Consider the following 15765-nt stretch of genomic DNA (forward strand, 5'->3'; position numbering starts at 1 on the left):
GTGGTGACTGTTTTCATATAATGACAGTTATGATTATGGTTTAGCCATTGCTATTAATCAGACACCTGACTTTATTCTTAGAAATTACTGTATCCCGCCATACGGTTCCTTGATTCCATAGTTTTATTATGGCATCACGGTTTACCCGGTTTCTCCAGCAGTAATCCTGGGACTCACTCCATGCTCCCCTCTTCCACTATTACTGCACTCAGGAAGTCAGCCCAATTTCCTGATCCTAACCCTAACATGCCTTACATCAGGCTCCTCCTTTCCATTTCTTGAGTTTAGACCACACTCCCACTGGTCTTGTTTCAGTGACTCCATGACCTCTCTGGTTTTCTCATCATATTCTTCGGCTGCGCCCCCACCCCTGCCTACCCTCAGGACAGGGTGACCTTTCTGGGTTAGAGATGCAAATTTGATGGTAGCATTCCCACACTTTGTTGGTTCTCCTTTGACAACAGTCACTTGCATTTGACCGGTGCTTACTGCCTGCCTCCCCATGTCAGGGATCGTATGAGATGCTGGCAGTATAACCCAGCAGTCCCCAGTTGTAGTGGAGTGTGGTACGTGCTTTAATTGCTTATAAACTTGGGAGTCTGCTGGACTCAAATTCATGTTCCTTCAAGAAACCTACAGACCCTTCATGGCCTGACCTTAACTCTCCCTTTCCCCGTGTATGGTGTACTACATCGTACCAAGTTATCAGAAATCCAGTGTACATTTGCTGTTCTCTTACCTTGTAAATGCTGTTCCGTCTCTGCTGAGTGATTCCTGCTTGTCTTTCTAACATTCTTCCAGACATCACGTTTTCTGAGGCCCTTTTACTCCCTTGACCCCTTATCCTCAGCGGGGTTAGGTACCCCCTTGTCTGAGGCCCTGTCAGGAAATAACTCTAGCAAAGGACTTATCAGACTGTATGAAAATTAACCTGCCAGCCTCACCATCCAGAGCTGTTTTAGGGTCTTCCATCCAAGTGCCTTCTTCACCCAGCACAGTTCTTGGCAGTAGCAGACTCAGTACTCATGTGTTGAAAGAATGCAAGTCCCTGGTTTGTGAGATTCCTAATTATCCTTTCTTTTTATGGATATTAGCCTCTATTTAATTTATTTATATATCCATTTATATGGGCTTAACTCTCAAACCATTGCCTCAATACAGTAATATATGCATCTGTTGCTCCCACTTTTGCATAATCTTTCAAAAGAAGAGATTATTTGCACTAATATAGTTGCACCACCAATTTTACACAGTTGTTTTATAAGATTGATAGATGTTATTTATTCATTAAAAAATATTTATTAAGCTACTGCTATAAACAAAGTATCTAGAGGCTCCAGGACATAAAAAATACAGGGAATTAGGTCTCACACAAAGGTCAGCTCTGAAAATCACATAGAGTCAGAATTATCCTTAACAATCCCGTAAATCAGACGGCAAATTCTTCTATATAAAGATTTTCTGCTTTGGGAGCCATATGGTCTCTGTTGCAGCTGCTTGTCTCTGCTGTCATAGTGTGGACTCTACATGATCAGATGAAGTTAGAAAAGCCCAGAGAAGGTTTCAGCTGGTCATTCTAGAGAAGTTTCATACCAAAAAACTGGAGGTATTTTTGTTAAAAGCATCCAGAATGTTGCAACCTTGGTGACAATTTACCATTTCAAAAAGAGAAAAGATGAAAGGTACATCAGGAAAAACTATGTCTTTCTGGTGTAGACAATTTTCATTGACAACCTCTTTTGAGGTCAGAGTTCATTACCAATTATTTTGGATAAACTTACTGTATAAATTCAAAAATAAATTGTGTTAAATGCAGCACTGAAAACGCTCTTATTGATCTTTTATTCACAGAACTCGATTGACGCTTCTCTCTCTTTCTTTTTTTTTTATTCTAGCACCAATAGCTGCAGGAACTGGCCCCAATTTTTCTCTCTCAGATTTGGAAAGTTCTTCGTACTACAGCATGAGTCCGGGAGCAATGCGGAGGTCTTTGCCCAGCACGTCCTCCACCAGGTAATCGGACCGTGGCTCTCAGAGGTCGTGCCTCACAGTTACGCCCTGGACGTCGACTGTGGGCCGCTAGGCACTGAGCAGTGTGCCTGCCTATGCTAGTGGGAGATGCTAGAGACATGGGTTCAGCCCCACAGGCTTTCAGTCTCACTGGGGAGGGAAGCAAATGCACATGCAGCAGAAATAAACATATACACCAGACAGTAAAACGCAGTGCAATTAATACGGTGGCGTAGGATAAAAATAGTTAAAAAGAAGGCCTTATCCGAAAAGAGGGACTGCTCAGCTGTACATGTTGGTTGGGGCTGGCAAGGTGGAGAGGACAAGGAAGGGCATCTCAGGCAGTGAAGACACAAGCAGAGGCGTGGGGGATGACGGGTGATCCAGTGCGTGCGCGCGGGACGTCCAGGACCAGGCCTGACTGGGGAAAAGGGTGTGTGTTTTGGCTTGTTTGGCAGCAAGCTGACACTAGTCCCAGTCCCATGTTCAACACAGACATTACAGCTCAGCCTCAGCTCTTCCTGCTGAGCCCCCGAGGTCTCCAGGTCCAGTCTGTTGGAGTTGCCCCAAGAGATGAGACCTGTTGAATACCTTGGTGTGAGGTTATAAAAGGGAATGCAATCCGATATCAGGGTGGGGCCAGATCATAAACCCCACTGCACCGGGAGACCTTAAAGAAAGTAAAGCTGGAGAGCATAGCAGATAACTGTTCCAGATTCTTGATCCCCTTGAGGTCACAAAGCCAAAATCAAAATGAAGCATTTTGCAAGATCCTGTTGTCTCTAGATAACCTGTACCAGAGGGAAAGGGATTAGGCATTAAACCCACGGTATTCTTTTACAAAGTGGCTTTAGGACTGGACTGTGACAACAAAGAAAAATGGTGCAGAATGATCTTTAATGTTTGTGTACTTTGCAGAAAAATGTTTGATAAAGGTGTATTCCTCCTAAAGCTAGTACTGGAGTTGTATGATTTAAGACGGTGGCCAGATTATAGAGATTTTCCTTGGTAGAGACTCATTGTTACCTTGACTTTATGTATTTTAACCATCATTACTTAAAAAAAAATCAGCTTGGTCCTTGCTAATAATACCTTGAAGACAGTTAAAGAAACAGTTATTCCCTGAATCTCACCAGATCCTGCCATCATCTTCCATGTGGTGTAAGTGTTTCCCTTGGTCCACCGTAGCGTCAGCTCCTCAGGGGAAGCCTAAGATCCGCCATATGTTTATGATAAAAGGACAAGGCGGTGAACACATTCGGGCGTTAGAACGTGTGGAGGGTGTGGGGCGTGGTGGCAGAGAGATGGTGTGACTGGGCTCAGTCAGCCTGAGCAGCTCTGTGGACGCCGTGGGTGGTGGCTGACCTGAGGGTGGACGGGTTAGTGCCTTCGTATGTGTGCTGCGACGGACTGTGGGCATCCCAAACATCCATGATTGAGGAGCGTGCTCCTCATCCTCCCTCTTTTCAACTTCTCCAGCTCTTTTGTTGTGACTCTCTGAGTTGAAACCTGGTGGAAATGACATTTAGAACGTTAGTGTCAATCTCGTATTCTGCAAATAACTAGCGCTGATAAGGGGCTAATTATAAACAGCATCAGTAGTTAATAACTCGGTAACATGTTTGTTTTACTCTCATTAGGCTCTCCTAGGATGATTTTTTTAAAATTATTCTTTAAATATATAGACTCAGCAGAATTATATGTGTACAGGTTAGAAAATGTGCCCAGAATACCCCAGATTTACATATAGAAAAGTTCGTCAGTCAGTCAGTGTTTATTCATGCTGTGCCAATATTAACTGGCCACCTGCTCTGAGACAGCCACCGCAGTAGGTGTTTTACATACCTGGTATGACTTCATCTTCACGATAATTTTACAGTATAGACAGTGTTGCCATTTAGCAGTGGATCAACCCAAAGCTCAGAGAAGTTAAGTAACTTGCCCAAGGTCACAGACCTAGTAAATGGCAGAGTCTGCATTCAAAATCAGGTCTGTTGGAACTTAAATAACCTGCTATTTTTACAGTGAATCCTCTTAGGAATGGGGCTCTTTCCGTAAGGAACAATAGAGTATGAGGCCCCCAAAAAGGAATCTCTAGTGTCTCTTCTTTTCCTGGACACGTAGCATGTGTTGCCTTGAATCATTATTACTGTGTTTGAGGAATGTACATGTCCTGCTCCCCATCTGGACCCTAAGTCCCTTAGAGGACAGCGTCTGACTCTTCCAGTTCGGCAGCAAACATCTATTAAGTACCAAGGATATTGTCCTGGGCACTGTGGATATGAAGTGAAGGAAGCTTTCAGTCTGAGGAGAGACTGATGAGGAAATGGGAATTTTCAGTTCAGGTGCTGCGAACACTGAGGAAAGAGGCATCTTGCAGGTGCGGGGCACAAAGTCAGGCTTCTCAGCTTTGCACATAGGAGCGATTAAGCCAATAGTTGGAATGAAGGTGACAGTCTTGCCTGGATTTCTAGGTCAGCTTGCTGGGAACAGAGCAGAGTCCACCCACAATAGGAGGTGGTGTGTCACTCCTCAGAAGAGCGTTTGTGCTCCTCTCGTGTGGGGCTCTCCCTGTGCTCTGCTGTCTTCCTCCAGTGCTTCTGGGGGAACAGAATCAGTGTGTTCAGGAGTCAGGAGCAAGACACCAAAACCAGTGACTGATTCGTGGATTGAAAGAAGTAAAAGGATATTGCTAGGCATTAACTGTGGGTTCTGTGCCCCTTCATTGTAAACCTCTCCAGAATCACAGAAGGGGTAGTGTAAAAAATTGGGATAAAATATACATTTTTATTCCAAAGAACCTCATCAGATAAACCACCTGTCAAGTATGTGAAGTCAGTAGACTTTGGGAAGCCCTCTACCTGTCCTTGCTGGCACTTCTGACTTTCTTCACTCCTGGGTCTTTTTCTCTCCTCTATCCTCCAGACCTTTATCCTGCGTCAGCCCCTGAAGGCCTTGCTTTCCAACTAGGGTGTCAGCTGGTCACTGTGCCCCGTCACCTGTAGGATGTAATGACTGCAGGGTGTGTTTGCATTTTATCAGAGGACCCCAAGGAACTCAAGAAACTCAGTAAAATATTAATAATGGGAGAATGATATGCAGTGGAGTTGGCCTTTTGGGTCTCACGAATCTTGACGCTTGGGTGAGCCCGTGTCGCAGTAGGTGCTCACATGGCTGTCCCTAAGTCAGTAGCTCAATTCAGCAGTTTTTGAACATCTGCTATTAGCCAGGCACTGTGGTGGGCACTGGAGATGAAAAAATAAAATAAAATAAAAAAGATAGTCCCTTTCCCACACAGATCTCACAGTCCCATCAGACCATGCAGGTCTTGCCTTTTATTTGCTGGGGAACATAAAGGAAATATTTATTTTTTTCAATTTGTATCCTTCCAACTTCCAAAATGATTTCAAGTGGCTTTCAATTTTAAAACACAATAGGTAGCATTAAATATAAAGAGGCCAGAAACCATATGGAAAGATAGGAGAGACTGTTGTATCAAGAACCTGAACCAAGAGTTAGGCCTTACATTTAGCCCTGAGATTCCTGGTTGCCAAGGCAAGAAGGGGAAGCACTAGGTTATATAATCTGCATTTTCCAATGAAAGGAAACAATAAAAATTCATTCAAAGAGACTATATTTTTTCTGGTTTTATGTATTAGAAGGAATTTTTTTGTGTATATCCTTTTATAAAGAAATTCAGTAGATGCAGTTTTACATAAAATATGTAACAGTTCTTCCAGTGGCTATTGTTCAGCAAACTTCAAGGAAAGCCAAGCAAAGAACATTAAATAAGCTATTAAAGGTTTTTCCTTTGGGTGCTAAGCTAGCATGCTATAGATATGTTGCTTTCCTGTGGTCTGGATTTAATGCGAGTAGAACGTAGAGGCCAAGAATACTTGAATGCCTACTTTGATCATTAGAATTTCTTGCCTTCACTGGGCCCTCCCCATTTTTTTATTGTGCCACGATAGCCTCTTAAGGGTTCCACCCCTTCTCGTCCCTGTGCTTCTCTAAAGCCGTCGTCTGCACAGCTACCAGAGTGACCTTCCTAAAAATGTTACTCTGGTGTCACTCCCTGGTTAGACTTTTCCAGGGAGTCCCCATTGCCTGTAGGATAAAGTCCAGATGCATAACATCCATCACCTCCACCCCCTTTTGCTGTGCCCTTCCTTCACCTTCAGCCGTACCAAGCACCTGACAATTCTCTGCACGTGTCATGCTTGACTCACGCCGCCCTCCTGGGAGTGATGTTCAAAATATCTGACAACCTGTGTGACACAAGCATACCAGTTAGAACAGAGGCTGCCCTGCCACGAGCCTGGGCTAAGTCCTGGAATGCCCCTCGTGTACCAGACATTAACCCCTTAGTTTCTGGATCGTGAGAGTGTCCTGGGGCAAAGATGGGGTGGGCAAGGTTGGGGGAAACTTACGGGGCTTGAGACAATAGCATTTGCCAGTCGGTAAGGAAGGGTTTCACTATTTTAAAATCCCACATGGCTGCCCCTGGTGCATCAGCTGCACAGCAGCCCGTGTCTGCTCTTTCTTTCCTTCCGCCCTGTCCTCCACACTCGCTCTTACAGCTCAGGCACCGTCCCTCTGGGAAGCCTTTCCCCACCTCCCGGGACTGTCACTGTTCCCTCCCTCCCTCGTGTGGCCCACTGTATCCCGTATGTGGTTCCGTTGCAGTACCTGTATTTCTCTTTTACACAATTTTGTTTACCTCTCTGTCTCCACTCACTAGACTGTGAACCCCATGGAGACAGGGGCCGTGTCTGACCCCTCTCTATATCCCAGCATCTAGCACAGCAGCTGGCAGGTGGAGGTACACAGTAAGTGTTTGATGAATGAAGTCACGTTAGGAATTCTGTACCTGACACATGAGGAAGAGATTTCCCAACAAGCGCTCCTGCTGGGTCTGAAATCCGCCCGTTCCCGTATGTTAGAGGCTTTGTCAACTAAGATAATTAGAACAAGATTAGCAACATGAACTGTTTCACCACCTTTTCACTCCTGAAGCCTCAAACTGGGAGAAAAAGTCAGTCCTACAATTGGAGAACATGGGATACTTCCGGGAGAGTTCTCCACCAGACATCTCCAAATTCAGAACTTCATTTTGATTGTTTCTGTGTAGGGCTAATAAGGGGAGCGGCCCCCTTTTCCCGTGGCCCTGGTTCTCACGGGGAAGCGCTCTTCTTCCTCCTGTTCTCTCTCGTGTCCGCAGTTTTATCTCCAGTCCTTGTCAGGGCCTGGGCTGTTGTAGCTGTAGCTGTGCAGTAAATAGTTTCTGAATGAACAGATCCAAGTGGAAGCTAAGAAAACATGGCAAAACACAAGCAATCCACTCCCTTTGTGAAGGGCCATGCGCCCTGACTCTGTCCTCTCTGGGGTGCCGTAGGGTTGAATTGGTGTCAGGGGACAGTGCTGAGGACTCCGTACCGGCCGCCGCCGAGGAGACACAGACGTGGGCTTACTAGCGACACGTCCAGGTGGCGACAGGAGCGGCGCCAGCCCCGGCTCCGCAGAGGGAAAGGGGCGGGAGGTGGCGGCGGCGGCAGCTTGAGTGACGGTCAGCATCCGAGCCCGACGCTGGGAACGGCACAGGCCCACGGCTGCTCCACGTCCGGCGGCTCCCCGGCCTGCGCGGGAGCCCGGCCCGGGGCCCGGACCACGCCGAGTGGCTCGGTGGCTTGCTGCCTGGGCCTCTGTCCGCCGGGGCCGCAGCAGGGGAGGGGCTGGGGCGGCTCTTAGACGTGCACCCGTTTGTTCTTTCAGCTCCACGAAGCGCCTCAAGTCTGTGGAGGACGAGATGGACAGTCCCGGGGAGGAGCCGTTCTACACGGGCCAGGGGCGCTCCCCGGGGAGCGGCAGCCAGTCCAGCGGATGGCACGAGGTGGAGCCAGGTGAGCCGCGGCCGGGGGGCGGCGCGGGGGCTGCGGGGGCGCCCGCGTGGAGGGGCGAGCACGCACGAGGCAGCGACGCCGCGGCCGGGGGGCGGCGCGGGGGCGCGGGCGGGCCGAGCCGGGCGCAGCGCGCGTGTGGCGTCCGCCCCCGCGGGTGCTCTCCTGCAGCCCGGCGCCGGTGGGCCTTCGCTTTCGTTCCTGGACTAACTGCCCTTTGGGAGTGGTTTCTGGGGTTATCTTTCAATAATCGTAAATAAAAATATCAGCTTTTTCAACTGGATTGATAACGTTAGGAAGGAGAACGGGTTGCCTGTGCTACAGTTTATACTGGGATTTTTATAAAATGAGAAGACTCTTAAATCTTTTTCCTATTACTGGATGTCCTCGTGCTGGTTTTTCTCTTTAAATGGAACGACAGTCTTTGTGTCCATCTTCCGTGAACTAAGCAGATGACGACTGCTCGTCTAACCTCCTTGGGAGGTCCAGTCTGGCTCTGGAGTCTTGAGAGTCATGTGAATAACTCTGATAGCAGAAGCTTTTTGAAACCTTTCTCAAGGTCTAACCTCCACGTGGGCAAGGGGGAATCTTCCCCAGTGCTTCCTCAATATGCAGTCAGGTGGCTACAAAGGGGAGAGGGTGTAGACAGGCAGAGTGGACTCCTGGCTCCAGCCCCTGCTGGCTGTGTGATTATGGGCAAATTACCTAACGTCTCTGAGCCTAAGTGTCCCCATTTTTATAATCCGTCAATAAAAATAGCTATCTCAACACTCTTGAGAGTTAAATGAGGTAATGTATGTAACCCATCTAAGAATTATACTTAGCACAGAGTAAGTTTGAAACAAATGTTTTCTGACCATTCTCCCCCACCCATGCCTCAGAGTAATTCCCTTGGAGAACAAACACCAAGAAAATCTCTGAACTAACCCTTTTGTCTTCAAATCTTAATTCCTTTCTCTCTTCCCCAACATATCAAAGCCAGTCCTCAGAGGTGTGACTATAAAGGTTACACGGAGTGGGGGGGGGGGGGCTTGGGGTGATAGACTGTTGTGTGTCCTGAGTGTGGGGGTAGTGACAGATGTAGACATTCATAGAAATGTATACCGCCCCACTTCCCTGGCCCCAGGCAGTTTTACTGAGTGATAATTAAAACAGAACAAAACAAAACCTTGGGCCCCACAGCTGAGTCCTCTGTCTTGCTCCCTTTACTAAAATGCAGAAATTCCACTTTGCTTTGCCTGTCCCTAATGCTCTCAACTCATTTGTTCACTCACTCACTCACTTGTTCAACAGCGTTCATTGGGAGCTTTCTCTGGATGAGATGCTATGCCTGGTTCTCGGAACTCAAGGATGGGCGGGAGGCTGTGGCTGCTGCTTTCAGGGGATCCGCACTCGGGGTTGGGAGACAGCGGTGAGACCATCACACGGAGACGTGGGAAGGAAGTGTAGGGTGGATGTTGGCCTCCGCTGCTTTCTCACTGTCACCCGCATGGCGCTCGAGGTGGAAGGTCTTCTCTAGAGGTCGCACATCAGCTCCACTCTCAACCACGTTCCTGTCCGTTCGCCTGACATGGCTAAGAACAAACCAGGCCTTGGTGAAGGTGAAGATGCTGACTGCCGGCTGCCGCCCAGGCACCGTGAGCACGACCTCAGTAGAGTGCCCGTGAAGAGTTTATGTGCTGTTCAAGTTACAGGATGTGAACCTGCTTTGAACCCTTTGTGAAAGGCTAATTAGAGTCCTAACCAGTTTACCTCCTTCAGTGAAGATCGGAGTCAGAATATGTAGGTTGGGTACATTTGTGCTGGAGTCTGGAGCTGGCCTCGGCTGATGCAGTTGACGCTGCTCTGTCGTGGGGGTGTCGGGAAGCTGCTCCTCTGTGAGACCGTTCTTGGGGTCCTTGAGTAGATTTCTTCTGGGCATGTTTGGGGCGCTGGGGTTTGGTTAAATATAGAGTCTTTGACCCAGTGATTCTTTTATTCAGAGTAATTCCTATTCTTGTCTGCACGTTACGATCATAATTGATCATAAATGTCAGCATCTGAATACCTATATCTTTGCAGTCATTAAATGACTGACATTTAGTGGCTGAATCCTTTTTGGGAGGAGATAGATGTGTGTATGTTTTTCTTAGAGAAATCCCCCACGATTATTTCGTATTCCTAGACTGATTCTCCGTGCTTTGCCCCTGTTTCCTTACGGAAAAATGCAGTTATGGTATATATGTGGGGGAGGGGGGTGCGGTGGATAAATTTACATTTGGCCGTATTCAGCATAGAAGGGCATAATTGAAACAGGGCCTGAGGGGACGTTACAACTCAACTGAAGGATGTTGTACATTTTGTGGTGATTTTGGTGTCGTTAACTCAAACCAGCCATCTTACCTGGATAATTCATGCCACCAGATGGTCCTTTTTGGGAGTTTTCCATCTAGCCCCATCCCCTGTTTGGGACGGAGAACGCCCTCCTGTTGTTTCCACACTGATCTGGGCCTGCCTGCTTTCCCCTGGGGCCCAGTTCGTTGAGTAGGAAGCTGCTGGTGCTGCACCCGTGTGAGCTGCCTTCACCTTCAGAACACACTGGGACTTGTGTGTGTCGGAATGCACCAGCAGCCTCTGGGTGCCTGTGTTTGGTATAATTCTCCCCAACATGCAGGCAGAAAACTTTGTGTATGCCTCAGATGTGACACAGGCAGCAAGGCCTGTCCTCACTCCTCTCTCGGAGAGTGCTGCCTCTCTTTACCTGCCCTCAAATGCCTTCTGAGGACTCCCCCACCCAGGGAGGGCCGAAGGCTACAGGAGAGACAGGCTTCCTTGAGCACAGGAAGGCTCTGGAGGGCAGACCAGACCAGACATGCAGGGACTCACGCAGGCTCCGTCGGGGTTGTCTGTGGCGTCCTGTCCCCGTCAATTATCGCACACTTCCTGTGCACAGCTCTGACCGTCTGGGAAGAAGGGCCAAGGAGATTAAGATGAGGTTGGCTGAGAAACGTCAGACCACCTTCTCGTACAGAGCTGCGTTTGTTCCTCCCCTTCCTTCCATTTGCCAGTTATCTCGAAAGTGAGTTAGATTCAGACCTTTGAAGCTAATCATGCCTGATTAAATGAGTCCTGTGAAATTCTGTCAAGCAAAAATGCACATACCATCAACTCTTGTTTATCTGTACAAGTGAAAAATCGCAGAGAAACTGATAATGCAAATAAATAGGCAGGAAACCAGCAGGCCGGCGCCGATGCTGGGTCAGACACTGTGAGGCGCTTTCATACGTGCGGTACAATCACAGTCAGAAGTGCTGGGGTCCCTGCTGCCTACCAGGTTTTTTAAAAAAATTACCTGCTCTACACTGTACGCGATGGAATGATCCCACCTCTGTAGAGATGAAACTGAGAATTATAAAAGCTTACGTGACTTGCCCAGGGCCACACAGACGGTAAATCTGTGGATCCAGAATTCAGACTTTAGAGTGTAAGTTTCTGTCTTCTGTACCCAGTAACCTCGTTTACCATAAACGTTTATGCTTGTATTGTAAGCTCTCTTGTCCTGGGCTTATGTTGAAATTAAAAACATAATAAAAAACAAAACATAATTAATCAGAAAGACCTAAAAAATCCCCCACTTTTCTTATCCCAAACCCTTGTTATACAGCCTAGGACAGGGAAGGAATGTGGGTTTTTAACTACACATAGGACCCAATGTATAGGCAGATGTTGTTAACTGTTAACAAAGTGGAATACCTATTATTTTTTGCCTGTAAAATCAGGTAATCCTCAGCATGTCATTCTTTGTCCAGATAATCCTTCATCAGAGAGGCTCCCGAGATCTAAAGTAGCTGCTGCCTTCTTCTGTCTTCTTCCAGTTCATAACCCTGCTTCCCTGTCCTCATACAGCTGGCTGCTGTCAGCCTCCGTCCTCTCCCTCTAGAATGTGCCTCTGCGAGCAGTGGACTTGGGCTGCTTTTCCCTCCTGTACCCTGGCATCTGTAACAGTGTCTGGCGCGTAAGAGGTATTCAGTAATGATTGATTGCTTGATTGAATGAATGAATGAAACCTATAAAACAGAGAATTTGGGGCACTTTCAGTAAACCTGAAAGCAGAATTTGCCACCAGTAGTCCTCTCAGAATTGATGTTTACTATGTTCTCAGTCTGTGGGCTGCGATTCAGTCAAATCCAGTTGTTAACAAGTAGTAAGCAAACCACTGATGAGGATACTGTATGAAACTTGATTACAAGTATCCTTGCCTTTAGACGGTGTTCCTTTAAGTGAATCAAATTTTTTTTTTTTTGCTGAGGAAGAGCTGCCCTGAGCTAACACCTGTTGCCAATCTTCCTCTTTTTTCTTGAGGAACATCCACCCTGAGCTAACAACCGTGCCCATCTTCCTCTATGTTGTACGTGGGTCGCCGCCACAGCGTGGCTGCCGATGAGTGGTGTAGGGCCACGCCCAGGTTCCGCCGAAGCAGAACATGCCGAACTTAACCACTAGACCGGCCCCTCAAACCTTTTTTTAAAGATAATTCTTTATTGTTTTTGAAGATAATTCGTTTTCTAAAGATAATTCGTTGTTACAAGCTCTGTATTAAGAACCCCAACAGTGAATCTTTTGTAGAACATTTTATGTAACCTCGCTGATTTACGTCTGAAAATCTTCAGGTTTCCGTATCGAAATTTCTCTTATACAAGTACAAGAACACCGTATGAGACACTGTGAGGTCTGTGTCCTGTGTGGTCTAACCTTGCTACTCGGGGTGCATCCACGACCAGCCCCATGGCCTCACGAGGAGTTTCTTAGAAATGGAGGCTGTCGGGGGTCCCCCCGAGGGACTGATTCTGATGGGAGTTCCCAGTGGTGCTGACGGGAGTTCCCAGTGGTGCTCGCACGTGGGGGGAGCAGATTGATGCACTGGGCAGGCCCCCTTCTGTTCCTTCACGAGCTCTCCACGCAGGCCTGGCTGAGGCGCTCCACTCGCAGCGTTGGGCTCCCCGGCCTGTCTCCCTGCTTTGAGTAGGAGTGCCTTCAGCAGTTTCTGGACAAACAGAAATCTAACCTGTTTCCAAACAGCTCAGAGAAGGTGGTCCCCCCCCTCAGTGACTCACACTGTGTTTGGAGACCCCACGAAGAGAGGAAGCTCTCGCATCTTCCTCCCATTTAGTCGCTGCTGCAGGAAGGATGGCTCCTCGTGTCCTCGTGTGACTCAAGTCAAGCCAGTCTGTGAGTCTCGATGGAGTGCTGGCTGTGCTATACAGAGGAGGGACAAGGACGCCTCCATTGAGTCCCTGTCCTCGGGGCAAACCTTAATTTCCTTGGTTGTCAGTCACTCTCTGTAAGACGGGAACTGTGTTTTCTGCCCCATCTCTGTCACAGTTACAACAATCAGATGAGGTCGTGAAGGCCCAAGTCCTTCGTAGAAGGTAGTGTTCTCTGATCACGTGAAATATGTTGGGTTATTGAGGGAGGCAGACCTTACCCGGCTGAGGGTGTTCAGGGCTGCAGGAGTGAAGAAGCGAGTGCTTCAATCTGGCTGGAAAGTTAGGGCCACTTCCCTCAGAAGGTGGCTGTGAAGCCGGGTTTTGTTTGGAACCCATATGAGAAGCGTTCACATCCTTGGAAGTGAGGCGGATGTCTCTGAGCCTTTCAGTCGGTAGTATATGTGAATTTAAGTGTTCTTCCTGTCTTTCTTCCTAAGTTACAAGGCAGCTTGGTGGCTGTCCTGTGAACCTTCTCAGGTTGTCTGTGTCCCGAAAATTGTCTCTTCTGAGGGTCCAGAGGGCTTCACGGGTTACTGGGCTGCACCACTTCCTGCATTTGAGACCGTACCTGCGCTGAGCACATCCATATCAATTTCAGCAGAAAAGATATGTTTTGTGTGAAAGAGCCTGAAATTATAGAACTTTTCAGTGAAATTTACTACTGTGAAAACAGGATCAAGAGGTTATTTAAATTTTCTCCTGTAGAAAAATATTCAGAAATAGTATGCCTTCAATTATATTGTGATTGTAAAACCTTACTAGCAGACAGAATTACATTCGCCAAGATGGTAGAAGTTCTAAACAGTTCACTGGAAAGATTTAAGTCAAATTTGGTAAGTAGTAAGTTTAGTTGGAGTTATTTTCTTAAAAACTTTCAGAGATAAACTTCCTCCCAAAGACTAAGTAGTCCTCATCTTTGAAGATCAAAATTAAGCAGTGTGATACCATGCTGTCTGTTCTTACCACAATTATTAGGTAAAGAAGTACATTTTTAAAGGCATTTGTAGAAGAATATTTTGGTCAACATATGGTCAACCACCAGCCCAGGACATTTAAAACCAGAGTTCAGTGTCACAACGGGTTAATTGTGAGACCTGGGCTTGTTCATTGTGCTTTGAATGCCACACGCTGGGTTCACCTGGGTCCCCAACTCTGCAGGTCCTCATCTGACTGCCAGCAATCCTTCATCAGTGTAGGAGGGGGATGTTGACCAATTTAAACTTGTAGCTGAGACATAAAGGAGGAGGCCCATTATCAATGCCGGTAAAAAGACAGCAGGCTGGTGACAAGAGCGCATTGATCATGGACACTCTGCTGCACTAGCATTTATTAGGGGAAATGATGAAATCTCCCACGGCCTCCTGCTGTGATAGGAATAGTCACTGTTACAGAACACTGCCATGGGATCAATGTCTTGGCTCTTCTTCTGTGTTCACGGCACAGTGGGAAAGCATACTTATGTGACCGCGTTGTCATGCGTTATCTCTTTAGTATTGGCACCTGCTCATTAGAGACAGGGAGTACCACACAGTAACAAGGGGCCTGCTCTTAGTGACCCTCCTTCATCAGAGGAATTTCATCCAGATAAGGGAACGCTATATTACAAAATGATCTCTTTAACCATCCTTCAAAAATGTGTTTACCTTCTTTGTCAAGGCTATTCTTTTTTCAATTCCAAATAGGGGCCTGAAATAACCTACTGTAAGTGAAGTCTAAAAGCTTACCTATTAGAAGAAATAGTCTTCCCACGTACATGCGCTGTATATTTGTGTGTGTGTGTCGGGTCCATATTTTGATAGAGCATGGTCAGAATGTCACTGTTGTATTGCTGAAGCCGACTGTAGTACCTGGCATGTGGTATCCACTCAGCCAATGTTAGTTGAATAAATAAAAGCTAACAAGATGGAACCCACACGTGTCCTGTCTCATACCTCGCGTGGGGCTGAGTGCTGCGTCCGTCTGTTGGCTGAGCACGCACGGCTCTGCTTGTGTCAGGAACCCAGATGCGCCGTCTTGAGATACGGAAGCTCCAGGAAAACAGAGGCTGCATTGCAGCTGGTCTCGTCTGACTAAATACATTACCCAAATCTCCACATTTTTAATTTCATGTTTGAAAATGAGAAGGTTTACATATTCTAGAAGGAAGGAAGAGATGTAGCTTACACCGTCATTTGTGTGGGAATCTTCCTCCCGCCCTGTCCCGTCACGATCTTCAGCACAGCCCGGGGGCTTAGGCAGTGAAGTGCTGGCCCGTCGGGAGCCATTTTTTCAGCGTGTCGTATAGAGGAACTTTAAGGCCAGTTTCATTCCAGCCACGACAATCTTCATAGGCTTACTGGGGAAGGAGAAAATGAGAGGGAAATTGAATGTATTATAAAGAGGAAGAAGTACACATTAGTAATCAAGAGTCTGCAATGTTTGTATTCTGCCATGAACAAGCCTGGGATTTTTAGCAAGCTACTTCTCCGAATTTTCATTTCCTCATGTGTAAACATTGGAGATGATAAAGCAGCCCAGCTTTCCTAACTCATAGCTTTGAAAAGATCAAATGAGATGATAAAACAGGAGCCACCATTTATTAAGCGCCAGCTATGTGCAAGGAGCTATGATGG

The 15765-nt window shown here is 47.1% G+C and overlaps 1 protein-coding gene across 1 annotated transcript in view; it reads left to right on the forward strand.

Moving 5' to 3' along the window:
- The window catches only part of NFIA (nuclear factor I A), a 347625-nt gene that overhangs the window by 245673 nt on the left and 86187 nt on the right, over positions 1 to 15765 (forward strand). The window contains exons 5-6 of the mRNA XM_058538169.1: positions 1896 to 2013; positions 7783 to 7910. Coding sequence (XP_058394152.1) covers positions 1896 to 2013; positions 7783 to 7910 — 246 coding nt within the window. The remainder of the gene's footprint in view (positions 1 to 1895; positions 2014 to 7782; positions 7911 to 15765) is intronic.

This window comes from Diceros bicornis, chromosome 4 (genome assembly GCF_020826845.1).
Source record: "Diceros bicornis minor isolate mBicDic1 chromosome 4, mDicBic1.mat.cur, whole genome shotgun sequence".
NCBI lineage: Eukaryota > Metazoa > Chordata > Mammalia > Perissodactyla > Rhinocerotidae > Diceros > Diceros bicornis.